General features: G+C 38.0%; 1 protein-coding gene across 2 annotated transcripts; it reads right to left on the bottom strand.

The window, feature by feature from the left end:
- Window positions 1–293: 293 nt before the first annotated feature.
- LOC145478069 (cilia- and flagella-associated protein 58-like) lies at window positions 294–11,207 on the bottom strand. 2 transcript variants are annotated; one of them, XR_014048182.1, is made up of 19 exons: window positions 10,822–11,207; window positions 10,611–10,694; window positions 10,230–10,445; window positions 9,029–9,177; window positions 7,891–7,963; window positions 7,701–7,784; window positions 7,381–7,575; window positions 5,792–6,089; window positions 5,522–5,604; window positions 5,331–5,423; window positions 4,642–4,839; window positions 3,881–4,231; window positions 3,044–3,149; window positions 2,753–2,870; window positions 2,517–2,628; window positions 2,364–2,441; window positions 1,486–1,766; window positions 521–715; window positions 294–490 (listed from the first exon to the last, which is right to left on the bottom strand). XR_014048182.1 is itself a non-coding variant. In XM_081455972.1 (18 exons), the coding sequence occupies exons 1-18, from the start codon at window positions 10,825–10,827 to the stop codon at window positions 595–597; spliced, it is 2,646 nt and encodes an 881-aa protein (XP_081312098.1). In that variant the 5' UTR covers window positions 10,828–11,207; the 3' UTR covers window positions 294–594. The 2 variants fall into 2 exon arrangements, 1 of the variants encoding a protein (XP_081312098.1); XM_081455972.1 differs by having other exon boundaries at window positions 294–715.
- Between the last annotated feature and the right edge of the window lie 3,861 nt (window positions 11,208–15,068).

The raw sequence follows: 15,068 nt of genomic DNA, 5'->3' as shown, positions 1-15,068 counted from the left end.
GGTTATTTGTTTATTCTTCTTTTAACACGTAGCCACATGCACACATTGTGTACCTTTTGTTCTTGTTCTTCAAATTGTATGTTCATAACGAAGACCAACAGCAAAAAACAATTCTCCTGCACTGTGCGAAAACTTTCAAAATAAGCAGTTTTGCGTGGGGAACAAAGGACGATTAGCAAAAAATGGAACCTGGGTTTCAACAGGAAATATTTGAGCACGCCAGAGAGGAAGGCAAAAACAGAACTCACATCGACGTTTGTACACATAAAATGAACACATGTTTATGTTTGAACACATAAAATGTGTTTACTCAAACCATGTTTGCATTTCTTAAAACAAAAATAAAACTTTCATAAAGAAGCGACATTAGCACGAGCCCTTTACAGCTTCCGTGCGAATGTACGTGCAAAATCTCGACTTGCAGACAGTTAGAGACACAACACGGTATGAGGAATATTTTTAAGCGTTACAAAGCCCTCCTAAACTACACCTCTCAAAATTTGAGTATGTCATTTCTTACAAGGTAATTCTTAAAATTATATATACATTTCCAGAGGATCTATTTGCACTATTTACAGAGGAATTGTTTGTATTTTACGCTACAGCTTTGGCGGGTGGCTTAAGATTAAACCCTCCGCCGGTGAATCTCGGTCCGTCGGTTCTCTGAGGAGAGAAAGCAGGTCCGGTGGCTTGTTGGTAAGCTCGGTCTCTCTCCCTGTAAATATAAACACAAAACTATAAGGAACCGTGATGGCGAAAATTTCGCGCAAGTTGAGGTTTTATGAGCATGTTTGAAGAACCATCAAGCTCATTACCAGACTCCCTCCTCGCCCTGACTCATAGGCTTGGACGAGAAACAAAACTGTAAACGAGGTGGAGTTTAAATGATACATTGTCAGAAAGTATACAAAAGACTTACTCTACAACGGGGGCGGCGCTGACAGATAATTAATAAAACTCATGATTATTACCACCCTGTTTTCTGTCCCTGCGAGTTGTTACGGGATATATTTCAATGCGTAGGGAGATTTTAGTTAATTTTTAGACTGCAAAATCTTCCGTAATTGTAAAGATAGTTGTTGAGGTGTTTGACACCTGCAACAGAGCCTTTGAATAAGAAATGAAGTCTAGGTCTTGAAGCCGGGTAAAATTCAAGTTAATTAGCTTATGTAAGTAAAACTGTGTTGTCCAAATGCTATTAGTTACAACTCTTCTATGACAATTGTCCTCTTAATAATAACTGGGTGCCGCATGTAAGCGGGTATGTGGAGATCACCATTAAACACCATATTCCTTGATGTTTTGTTACACATGATGGAAAACAGATCCCGGAAAATAGCAAGGCACCTCCCATTCAGCCATTGAGTTCAACTCCGCAAAAACCCTTGTTACAAAGTTGCCAAATAAAATATTACTGATTGTAACCTGTGATTCTCTACATAACGGTGTTAGAAAAAAAAATTATAACCGTTCAAACGCAGTTACCTCGCTTGCTGTTCTTTTCTCTTCTGCATGTAGAACTTTTTCTTGACTTCCTGCAGTTCTTTAGCTAATCTCTCAATCTCGTACTTATATTCCTTGACTTGTGCCTCGTACATGTTGAGTTCTGATGACATTCCTTTCATTTGCTTGGTTTTTTCTTTGAGTGTTTGTTGATAGATGCTGAGCTGTTCGGCTACTTCTGGTCCTGGTTGCCGAGCGAGGATTTGTTTTAGTTCCATGTAAAGTTTCTCTTTTTCTTGAATAAGGAGTTCTTTTTCCACTACCTGAGAATCACAAACAAGTCAGCAAAAGAAAACTCACCTAAATGATAAGGCAAAGGGCTTTTTCACGCTTAATTTACCCCCAAAATAAAAAGCTATTTTTACAGAACGTTGGAATTAAGCATAGGGTATCGCACACCACAGCATACGGAGGTAACCTAAAGTTTGTAGAATTTAAGAAAAAGTTCGTTCTTCGTAAAGAGCAAATTTCGGCTTAAAAACCCCCAATGACTTTTTGTTTTTTGCAACCAATAAGCAAAGGCGACTGTCTGGTCTGCCAAGAATGTTGCCAGTTAGAGATCCCCTTTAGTAGTGTACTAGTGAAGAACACTGAAAATGCACCTTTCGTAAAAGCCTGGTAAAATTGTAAATTTTATTCGGGCAAAAAAGACGGTTAAAATCACGCTCGATGCTCAAATATTTCGAGGTACAGTGTTACTGGCCACGATTTCGAGCTTCGTTTGCGCCTTTCACAGTTTTCCTGCTTCGCTCGCGAGGTAGAAACTCCGAATTATGACGTCAGAGAGCTTAGATTTTCGCGAGCCCCTCGCACGCACGCACGCGCGTGCAAGAAACAGAGAAACAACATATCAGACAAACCTCTTCAGTCTTCTGTATAAGTCGTCTTTGTAGAGTTTGAATCTTTTGGATCATTTCGTACGTACTTGGATCACTTCCCTGAAAAACAAATTGATAAATACTCAACAAGGGTTTTCCAGTTTTAAAACTAATGGTTAAATTTCGTCAAATTACCTCCAGTTTTCTCCATCTGTGAATGTTCATCGGGTTTTCAAGTTCTTCTTCCAAAGCTTTGCATCGAGTTCGTTCTCTGAGAAGCTCGCGTTGCGTGTGATACACTTCGCGCCTATCCAGACAATGAAGTACAACGGTTAATTTTTATTAAGATCTTTCTCGGCGTAATTTAAGTCTCTCTGACTTGTTTAGGGCTTTCTTACTGTAAACAGCACCCACAAAAAAAATGTTCTTACCTTAAATCTTCCACGTTCGCCACACTCTTTGTAAGAATGTTCTTCTCGCGGCGAAGTTTTTTGATTTCAAGTTTTAGCAGTCGGATATCTTCTAGTCTCTGTCGGTACTGAATCTCTCCTGCAGACCAACATTTAACTCATTAACAAAATGAACCGGTTTCAACCCAACATTGGGAGATTTACTGTACTCTAAAAGTTGAGAAGAATAACCAGTATGACTAGCTTTCTTTAAATCATTATCAATGTCAAGCAAATGAAACAGCACTGATGAACAATAAAGACAACCCTTACCCTTGTTGAGAGTAGACTGTTGTATTTTAATCTTTTCATACAGCAAGGCCAGTTCGTCGTTACGTCTCACCAACTGTGTTCCCAAAATATCTCTTTCGCTAATCACCTAACACCAGGAGAACAAATAGGTAAATTCAATAACTTAACACAACACAGTATCATAATGAATCACTAGATAAATGAAGGGAAAAACTATTGCTTCACTTCAATATAACTTCTTAGGTTATAGACCCTTTTCGTAAATGGCTGCCAATTATAAACTCTTTTGTAAGTATTAAAATTAGCCTGACTAACCTCGTTCTTGAGCTGATAATTCAAAAGAATTTTTACTCCCAAACGAATTTAGTGAGGCTAATTTAAATACACACAAAACAATTTTAAATTGGCAGCCATTCATGAAAAGGGTCTATACTTAGCTGATGAAAATTGTATAACTGCTTGGTGTAATGTGAGTGTAGCATTTTCCAAAGCAAACCAACACAACGCTAACCTGTTCCTGGCTCTCGGTCAGTGGGGACGATCGACAAAACGGGCGGGTGACGAGCAGGATCAGGGACTAGCGGGATCCGAGAGAGAAAAGGAGAAGGCGGAGACCTCTCCTTTGACCCCGCTCGTAACCCAACCGTTTTTTCGATCGTCCCCACTGACCGAGAGCCTGGAACAGGCTAACACAACGCATTTGTTAGTGATATGTGCAAAGAGAAAGCGCAAAAAAAAAAAAAACAAACAAAACCATGAAGAGAATCAAGAGAATGAAAAACAAAGGTGTTAGTCATGTCCATAATCTTCAAGAGCCTAATTATTAGCTACATATTGCTACCTCTATACGAGCCCTACCTGATCAAGTTCCTTCTTCTGTCGGAGTCTCTCAGCATCAGCTTCAGATATGATCTTCAACAGCTTCCTCTCCTCCACCTCCTGCTGTTCAATGTAGGCCTTGGATTCCGCTGCCTGCTGCTTCATCCTCTGCAACTCAGCCTTGAGTGCGTCCTTCTCCTTCTCCACTCTCTGATGCTCCAGATGCTCTTTCACCAGTGCTGCTTCCTTGGCCATGATCTCCTCCTTTAGCTGGTCGATCTGGTGGTTCATGATCTTTAGCTTACGTTTCATCTCAGTGATCTCATCTTGAGATTCAATCAGGTTCTTGCTGTACAAGTTACGATCGCTACGGACGGCTTCGTAGAGATTCTGTGAATCAGACAGGTCATAAGCCCTCAATATTTTTTTATACATTTGCTACAACCCATACCACTGTACTCGAGACTGAGCAATGTTAATTGCTTCCTGTAAAACTGTTCATTAATTGAGACAAATTAGAGTATACTAACAGAGAGAAACCTTAGAGATCAGGTTAAATTTTCGCGTATGAAGCAGATTAATTCATAGAGAATAAGATGAGGTTTAAGCATACAGAGTTAAAAGAGACTGACAGCGATAACGAGGTGCTGTACGTAAGTTCGACGATTTTCTCTTCTTATTTCAGGTAGAACGAGAAATCGAACAAACGTAATGGAACAATCTAGACTTATTGTTTCAAAGTACTTTTTAAAAACCTTTACTGGAGAAGGCTTACTCGATCTTCAATAACCTAAACGCACCTGTTGCTGCTTCAACTTTGTTTCAGCCTCAGCAATTTTCTTTTTGTAATCAAAGATCTGCATCTCTCGCACTTTGACATCTTCCATGTGTTGTAGCACCTTCTGTGTGAGTTCACTGGCTTCATTAATGTAGCGATCTCGCTCTTTCTCCAGTTGGTAGATAATCTTACGTTGCTTTTGAGCTTCGTCTTTGTAGTTCTATACGCACAATAAAAACACAACATTAGAATGATTCAATGTGAATAGTTTTTCTTGTAGTCGGAAACGGATGTACGGAAACTTAAAAGTCAATGAAAGGGAAAACTGCAGCATTCCATCGAAAAATGTTTCATCGCTTTTAATAATTAAAAAGAGTGAAACAATTAGCGATGGAATGCTCCACAAATTATTAGTGTTTCATTTTGGGACTCAAAATGTGATGAAAACTCTTGAAACTGTACATCAATAGCTACAAGTGGACGCTGTCGGATGGCTAGAAGCATCAGTTTCTATAATGACAGGGATTTTGCTTTAAGAAATTCAACGATAAACAATATTGCAAATTTTAACAGGAAAATTTCAAAACATCAAGCCTTCTGCAAATTGCAAAATGAGAAATCTCTAGTTGCCGGCTTACATTCCATATGACGTTCTTAATAGAAAAATCGTCGGAAGTGTAGAAATTGCAATCTTTTTTGCACGGTTCTCACCTGAATTTCCTGCTCCAAGTTTTTCTTTGTTTGCTCGTGCAATCGAACAAGTCCAAGCTGCTTCTGGGTAGCACCAGCTGCCTTCAGCAGATTCTGAAAAAGACAAGCATTATACAAGTGTTAATGGTAACATCTAAACTTCAAATGGTTACATCAACACAGTAGAGTTTCAAGATTGGAAAGCAAAATACCTTGTTCAGGATATCCCTTTCTCGGACAAGGTCATCAATGGCTTTCTTGTCCGCTTCAGCCTGTTTCTTGCTTGATTCAAGTTCTGATAAAAAAGAATTTGAAAGTTTTAAAAACTCAGTTACAAAGAGATAAAGTAATTCCTTTGGAAATAATTCCCACTTCACTGTATTGCATACATTAAAAACAATTGAAGTGACCATAGTGCCACAGTCCTGCTACACAGAGATCGTATTTCAGTGCATCAATTTTCTACCTGCACATTCTAATACCTTTTTCTAATCCAGCAATCTGTCCTTTGAGTGTTTCTTTCTGCTGTTCAACCTCCATTTTCTGATCCTCTATGGTTCTCAGCTTTCTCTGGATTGCTTCTCTCATTTTTGTAAGTCGTACTGTGTCCTGTTTAAGGCCATTGATTTCATCTTCTTTTGCCTTGAGCTCAGCAGCTTTCTGAGTGTTTTCTGTTGCCAGCTGATCACAGTTCAGCAACTGCTGGTCAAAGTCTTGCTGGACTTTGGTTAGGCGAGCATTCAGTAGGTCTGTATCCTTCATAGCTTTCTCATTCAGTATCTAAAGTGATACAAAAGTCAATCAGTAACTCACTATTAGTCAAATAAAGCTCAGAGATACCATTTTTCCTTTAATATCTTATCCAGTAACTATAAAAAAGTCTTGCTTTTCTAAAGGCTGAAAATGACATACATGTACAGATGAAAAACACCACAGCTCAGTTACCTCAAAAACTTGATACCATCTCAAATTCAGATCATTTTTCTTTGGATATGCTTTTCAATCATTTACTATCAGATATCTCAACCTCTAGCTATTTCAATTTTTTAAAATTTCCTTCAAGAGTTCAAGGTAGTGGCATCCAACTGTAGACATTTTTTTAACACCTTATCTTTTGTGCTATTAGACTCCCAAGAAAGAAATTGTGCCAACTGGTGCATAAGTTGTGAACCAAGATGGATTTGGGGGAAGAAATAACAGCCAGAAATCCCTCTGGATTTGCCAACTAACTAGTGCAATTCCACTTTTAAAAAACTATGCCATAATCCAGGCAAACTGTACAAATCATCTTAGTTACTACTTACATATACACAATTAAATAATCATCAGCAAGAACATGTGTGCACATAGCTCTGCGAGTGAGAGAAGCTTGGCTAGGAACGTACTGAGGGATATTACATGGCTGTGCAGAGATACAAAATTTCTCTTTGAGAGTCGAGAAATGTTTCACGAGTGAGTGCAGCAAACAAGTGAAATAAGTTATCTTTCAACACAAGAAGAGTACTTTTGTATCCCCAAGTGGCCATGTAATGTTCTATTTGCATAGGTAATCATACAGTTTTGAGTTCAATTTGGAATTAATTTGCATGAGTAAGTTTTTCAAAAAGCTGAAATTGCACGAGCCGCTTTGGCAAGTGCAATTTCAGCTTTTTGAAAAACTCACAAGGGCAAATTAATTCCAAATTGAATCAGAAAAACCGTATAATTATTTGTTCATAATATACAGTGGAATCCCGATTTTACGAACCTCCAAGGTAAATGAAAATTGGTTCGAAAAATTGGAGACTTTGAGAAATTGGGGGTAAAATGACAGTGTTCGACTGAGGAGGGGAAATGACTTTTGGTTTGAGTTATTGGGAGGTTCAAAAAACTGAGGGTTTGAGAAATCGGGATTCCACTGTGAACATGAAAAAATGTGCGTGGACGAAATGCCAGAACATCTTTCTTGAAGCTATTTTTTCTCAAAGTTTATTAGTAAGACATGCATTTGCCAGCACTTGGGAAATTTGAAAGAATCATTCATTTTATCATCACCATCACTGTATATTATTATTTCTCTAAACAAACCTACCCTTTGTTCTTTGAGCTGCTGCTCAAGCTTTGTGATGTCCTCCTGGGCCCGTTGAAGATTTCCTGCTTTTGTTTTAAGTTCAGCAGTTCTGGTTTCCAAGTCATTCTTGGCTTGTTTTAACTCCTTTTCAATTTTTTCCTTTTTCCTGGCCTCTCGCTGGGCCTCGTTACTACGGACTTGAATATCTTCTTTAAGCTGAAGTACATAGAAAACAAATTAAGTCCAGCTATAGTAATTATGTGACATGCACACAAATAAATAAAATTGTACAATTGTACAATCTTAAGAGCTGAATAATAAAAACTGAAGCTCCATTTTACCTCTGCAATCTTCATTTCTGCCTCTTCTCTGTCCTGCTCAGCTTTCTGTTGTTTCATAGTTGCACTGGACAGTTCATCTCTCAACTGAAACAAATTTCAAAGACCCACAGTCAAAATCACATAAATTTGAAAAAAGGAACTAAAAATAAAAACCACACATAATAAGTTTGGAATGAGGGAAAAAACCTACCTTAGCAATGTCAGACAGCTTTTCATCTCTTTCCTTCGTCAAGTCATCTTTGATCTTTAATAGTTCATTGACACTGCCAGGCAAAGAATTATTGAATTTATATAGATCATACACATACGTGCATTGTACTGTATGTAATTATTTTAACAATAATATTAATAATAATTATCCACATTATAGTCCACTGCACATTAGTAGCTAAGACACTTTGAATTCAGTTTTATGATTGTGCAGTTGTCTGTATGCTTTAAAAGTGAATCTGAGCTGCTATTAAAATTAGTTATATTTAACAATTAGACCCGTAGCCCGCAAGGGCTATGGGTCAATAACCCATGAGGCGAAGCCGAATGGGCTATTGACCCGTGGCCCTTGAGGGCGAAGGGTCTAATTGTTTTAGTATCACCCAACTAGTCGGACAGAAAAGGCAATAATAAAGTTGGCAAATGCAAGTTGAAGAAATATTTATTTGGGAATAAAACGAAAGAAAGCGTCATGCTCGATCGCGCCAATTTCGCTACTCAATGACTATTACTAATAGTCCCCTAGTAGCATAGCCAATCAAAATGCAGGATTTGCATTAGTCCACCAGTTGGGTGATACTAATATTGGACAGTAAATTATCAGAACAATACAACACAAAAATAACACAATATCAAGGAGATCTGAATCTCATGGAAGTTCTCTTGCTTGCGCATCTTTACATTGCAAGCAAAGTCAAATTGTTTTTCAGGTTAATCCATTTCCAGACAAAGGTAGTTTACCTGATGCAAAATTATGGGTCGAAATAGAGAGTAAAGGAATAAAACTCCCTCTTGTGTTATTTTCCTTGACATCTTGAGATCAGTGAAAACTCTAAAGCTTTAAAAGATTTAAATTCATTCACTCCCTCATCTGGTTTGCAAAATTTACACACAATGTGTGGTTCCAGAAAATATCCATACCCCCACCACGGTGATAATTGGAAATTTGTGGTCAAAAAATGGACATTCTGGGGAGGAGGGGGGGGGGGCTTACGTGAAATTCCCTCTGTGGTGGGGGTGTGGATATTTCTGGAACTACACAATGTACCATATATTTGAATCTTCCCTAAAGGGATTTCTATTAATATATTGTCTTAATTGTAATTCATTTTTGTTACCTATGGTCCTGCCCCATGGTTAAACCAGCTCCTTGTTCAACCAGCTTGCTGAGGTTTGCAATCTCAAGTTTTAAAGACTGAATTGTCTCTCGTGCTCTCTGCTCTTTGTCATGGGCTGCGTCTACCATTTTCCATGCTTTCTCGATTTCCTGATCAAACATAACAAAAATTTACATTTTAGAACAAAATATTGTAACATTGTCAATCGATCCTTGCTGTTTATAACTCCTTTTAAAAAACTGTTGTTGATTTCAAATTTACAACAGAATGTGACCTCATAACTAAAAAGAATTTCCCTGTTCATGTTGCTGTTGGATGTTGTGTTTATGTACAAGATCTCAAAGCAATAATACATAGAATGCTACATGTAAATGACAACTCTTGTTATGTTTGCTATTTGGAAAATCATTTAATGGAGTTGTGTTTAGTCATTCAGTTTCAGAAACTCTCATAAAGTCACAAGCTGTACTCTATGGGTTGAGTACTGAAACGTCCATAGTGTCATACAGGATATCATTGCAGTTTATAAAGGCCTGGGAAAAACTAGCCTGTTGATCTGACCACCAAGTGTTAAAACCACAGGCACAAGACTTGCACCCAAGGTGTGAGAGTTGGCAGATATAAGACCAGACAACACAGCATCTTGCACTGTACATAAAGATGGTACAACAGACTATGGTAGAGCTTGGGTGAACAGCAAAATGTTGTTGTGGAAACAAAGATGTCCCTTTAAATGTGTACATGGTTGTGGAACTCAGTTGTCTACTCATTCCTACAGACAATAATTTCTCACATCTAGCTCAGAAATTTTAGTCATTATAGTCTTAACTGACACTTTTTCAAGAAATACATAATCTTCAACCAATGCAAAAACACCCTGTAGATGAGGTGTACTTTTCCAGATTCTCAGATTTTCAAGGGAAAAGTGACTGCTGACGCTGTTATGTTCAGGAAAAACACATCCTGTGACTAGCCCTGGGAAAATTGGAAACCAAGTCGGAATTCTTTGGATGTCTCCAGACATGGTTGCATTTTCCTGGATAAAAACCTGATGCCTGGGATTTGGGAAAAGTTGGTATACCATGTGAAAAGGTGTAAAATGTTACAAGTAGAGTAAGCAGTAGTTATTTCCATTTCGGTCAAGAAGTAGTTATCACATTGCTACCTTTTGACTTCTCTTTAATATTTAAACCGTGGTTACCTTTTTGAGCGAAGCAATCGTGGTCTGATCTTCCTGGGACAGTTTTAAAGCAGTTTGAACTTTGGAGGCATTCGCCACAATCTCTGCGTTCAATTCTCGACATTTTTGCATCAAACGTTTTTCGCTTTCATGGGACTTCTTCAACGCTCTGTGTAACTTTTCATATTCCACACGGAACTTCTCCAGACTTTTATCTCCCATGAGTTCGCCGAGAACCTGCAAAGTTGAACGAGAATTAAGCTGACTGATTATGCTTCGGTAGTGGTAAACACTGCAAGGGAACCACAAATTATAAAAGCTTATGTCTTTGCATGTCCCAAAAATATCTTAACAAAGTTGAAGTCACAGACATTCAAGATCAGGCTCTTCTTTAATACATACCTCTTGAAAATCTCTTTCCAGAGCTTCGAAGGCATTTTCTTCGATAGCTGGCTTTTCTTTAAGATCTTGTGATTTTTTCTCCGTCTGAATAAAGTAAACGGCCGAGTGTAAGTAAGCAGATTGAAAACCGCATCAACAGAAAGCTCAAATTGAACAAACTTTTACCGCATACACTGTTGTAAAACATTAACAATAGAAGTAAGTACATTACCTCCATCTGTTCCTTTTACTCTTGCGGACGAGAAGTCCGATCGCAGGTTGTAAATCTTATGGTTTTGTTGCTACTCTGTTTGTGCGACTTGACTTTGGCAAGATGGCGGACAACGTTTGATGCTTTGTTTCTATGGTTACGGATTATTTACTCGATCCGTACCCAGTTCAGCTCATAAAATAGAAGAGGCCCGCAATGCGTACAGATTAATTTATGTGATGGGAAAGCTGGGCCATGGGGGAAGCTAGCGGAAAGAGTTAACCACACACTTACCACTACTCCTGTGCGGCGAAATTATACATACGAATATCACAAGTAGAATCTTGTTGCTGCCATTTATTTAAAACGTCTCTTTTTCTCAGAAGCAAAACGATGAAATGAGAAAGAAAACGTTCAGAAATAAAAAAAAATTACAGGAAAGGATCGTCTGGGGGTACTCCACTGAGAAGAACATATACAATTCCGCACAAGAATACGATTTAACTGTGGTAAAGTGAAATTGATTACTGGATTACTATGATTTACATCGCTACATGTTGCTTCAATTGTCGATTGCATGCAGTTTAATGAAAAAAATGCGAAAATTTTGTAATTTCAATTGAATGCGACTTTCCTAAAATCGCAAAAATTAGTACCCAGCAAGAAAACAACAGTTTTTTTACAATCGCAAAAAATAGTTCTTGCAAAAATTAGTTCCCGAGAAATAAAAAAAATCACCGTTTCGCAAAATTAACTTGAACTCCCGCAAAAATTTAGTCCCACACGGTAATTCTTTCACTCTAACAGTAGTGGAACGTCTTTTGAAGACAATTGCTTACAAACGGTTACATCTGCACAGTACTGTTTAGCCACGCGACATAAATATGAGACAAGCTGGAAAAAGGCGAATTTACTCTGTAGTAATTCAGTTTTGGGCTGCAAATAGCCCATGAGTTAAAAACAAACAAACAAACAAACAAACAAACAAACAAACGTGGCAGCCAATTCAGAACCGTTTTAAATTTTCGAAAATTTAAAGTAGCCCTGAATCCTCTACCACAATATTCTTTCAAACTCGGTAAAAAGTTTCATTTCAACATCTTTATCCACAATTCAATGAAAAAAATCGGGTCGTCAAACTTGTTTTTGACTTATAAGCTCTTAAACTTATGGCGTTGTTGACGGGTTGTGCTGGTGCATGCGCGAGACACAATCATAGTCTCTTGCTGGTGCTGTAGTTATTTGCATTACCAAGAAAATGACTACAGCTTGTTCACTACCAAAATGGTTGGGCATTTGGTTGATGCCACTACTGTAGTGTCAACAGAAATAGAGTGACAGTATTAATATATCAAAGCAGAAAACAGGCTGGAAACTAATTGCCAGCTGCTTGCTTGTGTAGCCGAATATAGACTAGGTACTAGAGTCAAAGTGATGTCGGAATTTCCTGCATAAAATGACGAATGAACTTTGCACCTCATTAAACGTTTGGAAAAACGCCCACCTTTGTTGAGAGTTAATCGCCCTTAGCTTAATACACAATCTAAATTTAACCCTTTTCCCTGAAACGTATGTTCGTAAAATAAACAACATATCAGCAGCTTATAAATCTCTTTTTATGATCTACTTTTCGGGAAACAAATCCGTACACTTCTGTAATGTTGCAGGCCTTTGCATGACAAGAAGTGTTTTCAATTGGTAGTAATAAGGAGAGATGCACGCAAGCAATTCCAAAGCGCTAAATACATGTACGTCATTGCACACAGAACATAAGTTTACAAGGATAGAATTCACTGAAGGACTTAAAATAAGCTGATTTATACTGCACGGGTTAAGCTGCGTACAGCTGTGCTTTAAAGGGTCGTAAGTTATCATTGGGAGTGGGCAGTTGAATAAGAATAGTTAGTGACAAATATTGATCACAAATACTGGGTTAAAATCATAATAAATATTCAATATTCATCAGTTTCTTAACCCCACAGGTATCAGTAATGAATATATACGTGCCGCAAAAACATGATAAATAAATGTCGAGTCACATATGATATACAGACTAGGAATTAGGTGTTCTGGTGGGAAAAACAAAGAAAACAATGGCTATTATCTGTATTAATATTGACAACCGATTTATTTGTGACGAGCAATTAATTATTTACCCGCAGCACCGTAAACAGAGAATTATTGAGTCCGATATTGAGTTAATTTTAAAAAAGTAATAAAAATTCCTTTTCCATATTTCTATCGAGTCGCAGAAATACGTGCGGAATTACATTTAGCAGGGAGAACTAGAAATACCGCTGGCATTTGCGCTTTCCTACGGGTGTTTTCTAGTGGACTTGATAATTACCTCTTTTGTTTTCATCGAGAAAGCCTACTTTCTTGCGTGCAGTAAAACATGGTTATTCATTTAAGGTGATGTTTGTGAATACGTTTTTAGCTCGTCTTAAGTAGTACTATTTGGGATCAGGAACAATATGGTTTGGCCACAAACCACAACCCCGATAAAAGTGTTGGGTTGGCCATCTATTTTCTCCTCCCTCCTACTTGTCAATGTTATAGCTAAACAAAAGACTTTACCATCATCGTCGTCGTCGTCGTTGTTTTCTTCTTCCTTTACGCCCCAAGGGGAGCATGCGGCATCCACTGGCGCCCTCTATTGCACATGCACATGGTTCTTTGCTAATGCTTTGACCCCTCCCGGTAGTAGCCCACTCATTCCAACCGGCCTAGTAAAAAACTTACTAAGCACACTAAATCGGTTCAGTAGAACTTCCACATTGATTTTGGGAAGAGACGAGACAGTCAGTCAAGAAACCTCGCACCATGCAAAAATCTTATAGAACTCTCACCATGCAACATCTCATAACATTACGATTGTATTAGGGTTCTCAAAATTCTAATACATTTTGTGTTTCGTAGGCGACAATCGTAACCAAGATTTACAAGAAACAATTCGCGCTCGTGGAAGTAGTTCCTGAGACAAGTCCCTTGAAGAGTATAGAGGAGGGAACTGGTTGCAAAATGTTTTTTGGGAAAAGAATTATTCTAGTTAATTTGTTTACAAGGACTTGTCCCACACAGTGTTTACACGAAGTGACAACCATAATCAAGTCCCTGAAACTTGTTCCTTCAATATTCAAACTAACCGGGTGGGCGAAACGACTTCAATTGTAGGTATGTATGTCACGCGATACATTTGAGCACGAGTTGTTTTGGGTTTAAGTCTGTTATGATTTTTTAAAAGTAACTAGGCCACCACCACACACAAGAATTTCATGGGTCAGATGTTAAAAGAGAATAGGAAAAAAAAGCTTTTGTTCTAGGAAAACGTTTCCGGAACCGTGCGAACGTCAAGCCCCACACAAATTTCCGAATTACATTTTGTGTCGTATCTGCTTAAGTGCACCGCATACATAGGTGCTGTAGAACTGTTAAGACCTGTTAAGGAGATTCGCGATCAACCAGCATCCACAGAGAGCAGCAATGCTTCCCTCAACCCTTGAATTAAATGGTAATGTGACGCACAGCCGCCATACAGAAATGCAAATTTAGTGTTATCATAAATCCACGACATAAACCCCAGATCATAAGTTCAGTTTTTGTTTGATATTAGATTGTCTGGATGTATGGCATAAGAAAACTATGAAGCGCAATCTATTAGCTTCTATTCTCAAGATCTCTCCAGGGCAACTACAAGAAAATGTGATAAGCAGAAAGAGGAATATCTGCTATAAATATGCAAACTAAAGCCAGTAGATAAAACATCAAAATTGTTCAATCTTCAGAGGTATCTGTCAATAAAATGTCAGATTTGTTATTGTTTTTAAACTAACAACTTTTGTAAGCGCACGGAGGTCTGACCGCCATATTTAGTCAGTTTTTAGACTTATTCTTTGTCTTGATGTTAGAGGATTCTGCAAGAATTAAAATATGACATTTCCAGGAGAAATTCTCAGAAAGAAATACATTAATAAGCCCGATTATTTAGTACATTCACAAACCTTGAAAGACTTCCTTTTGGCTCCCGTCCATCAAAAGGTAAATTTTGTCAAGCACTGTCGGAACGTCAATGAACTTTACCCTTGACTTTCAAATTACTGATTGATGCTACGCCGAAAATGTTAAAATAAAGACAACTTAGATTAATATGACTGGGTCCACATTATATTTCTACGGTAAAAAGTAAGTTCATTTCAGTGAAACAATTATTGCGATTTATATTTCCTTTGCTTGAAAGCCGGCATTTTACAGTAGTCAGAGATGACGCA

The sequence above is a fragment of the Orbicella franksi genome, chromosome 2 (assembly GCF_964199315.1).
Source record: "Orbicella franksi chromosome 2, jaOrbFran1.1, whole genome shotgun sequence".
Taxonomy (NCBI): Eukaryota; Metazoa; Cnidaria; class Anthozoa; order Scleractinia; family Merulinidae; genus Orbicella; species Orbicella franksi.
Note: the sequence above shows the minus strand (reverse complement) of the source record. Positions and strands in the feature narration are given on the sequence as shown.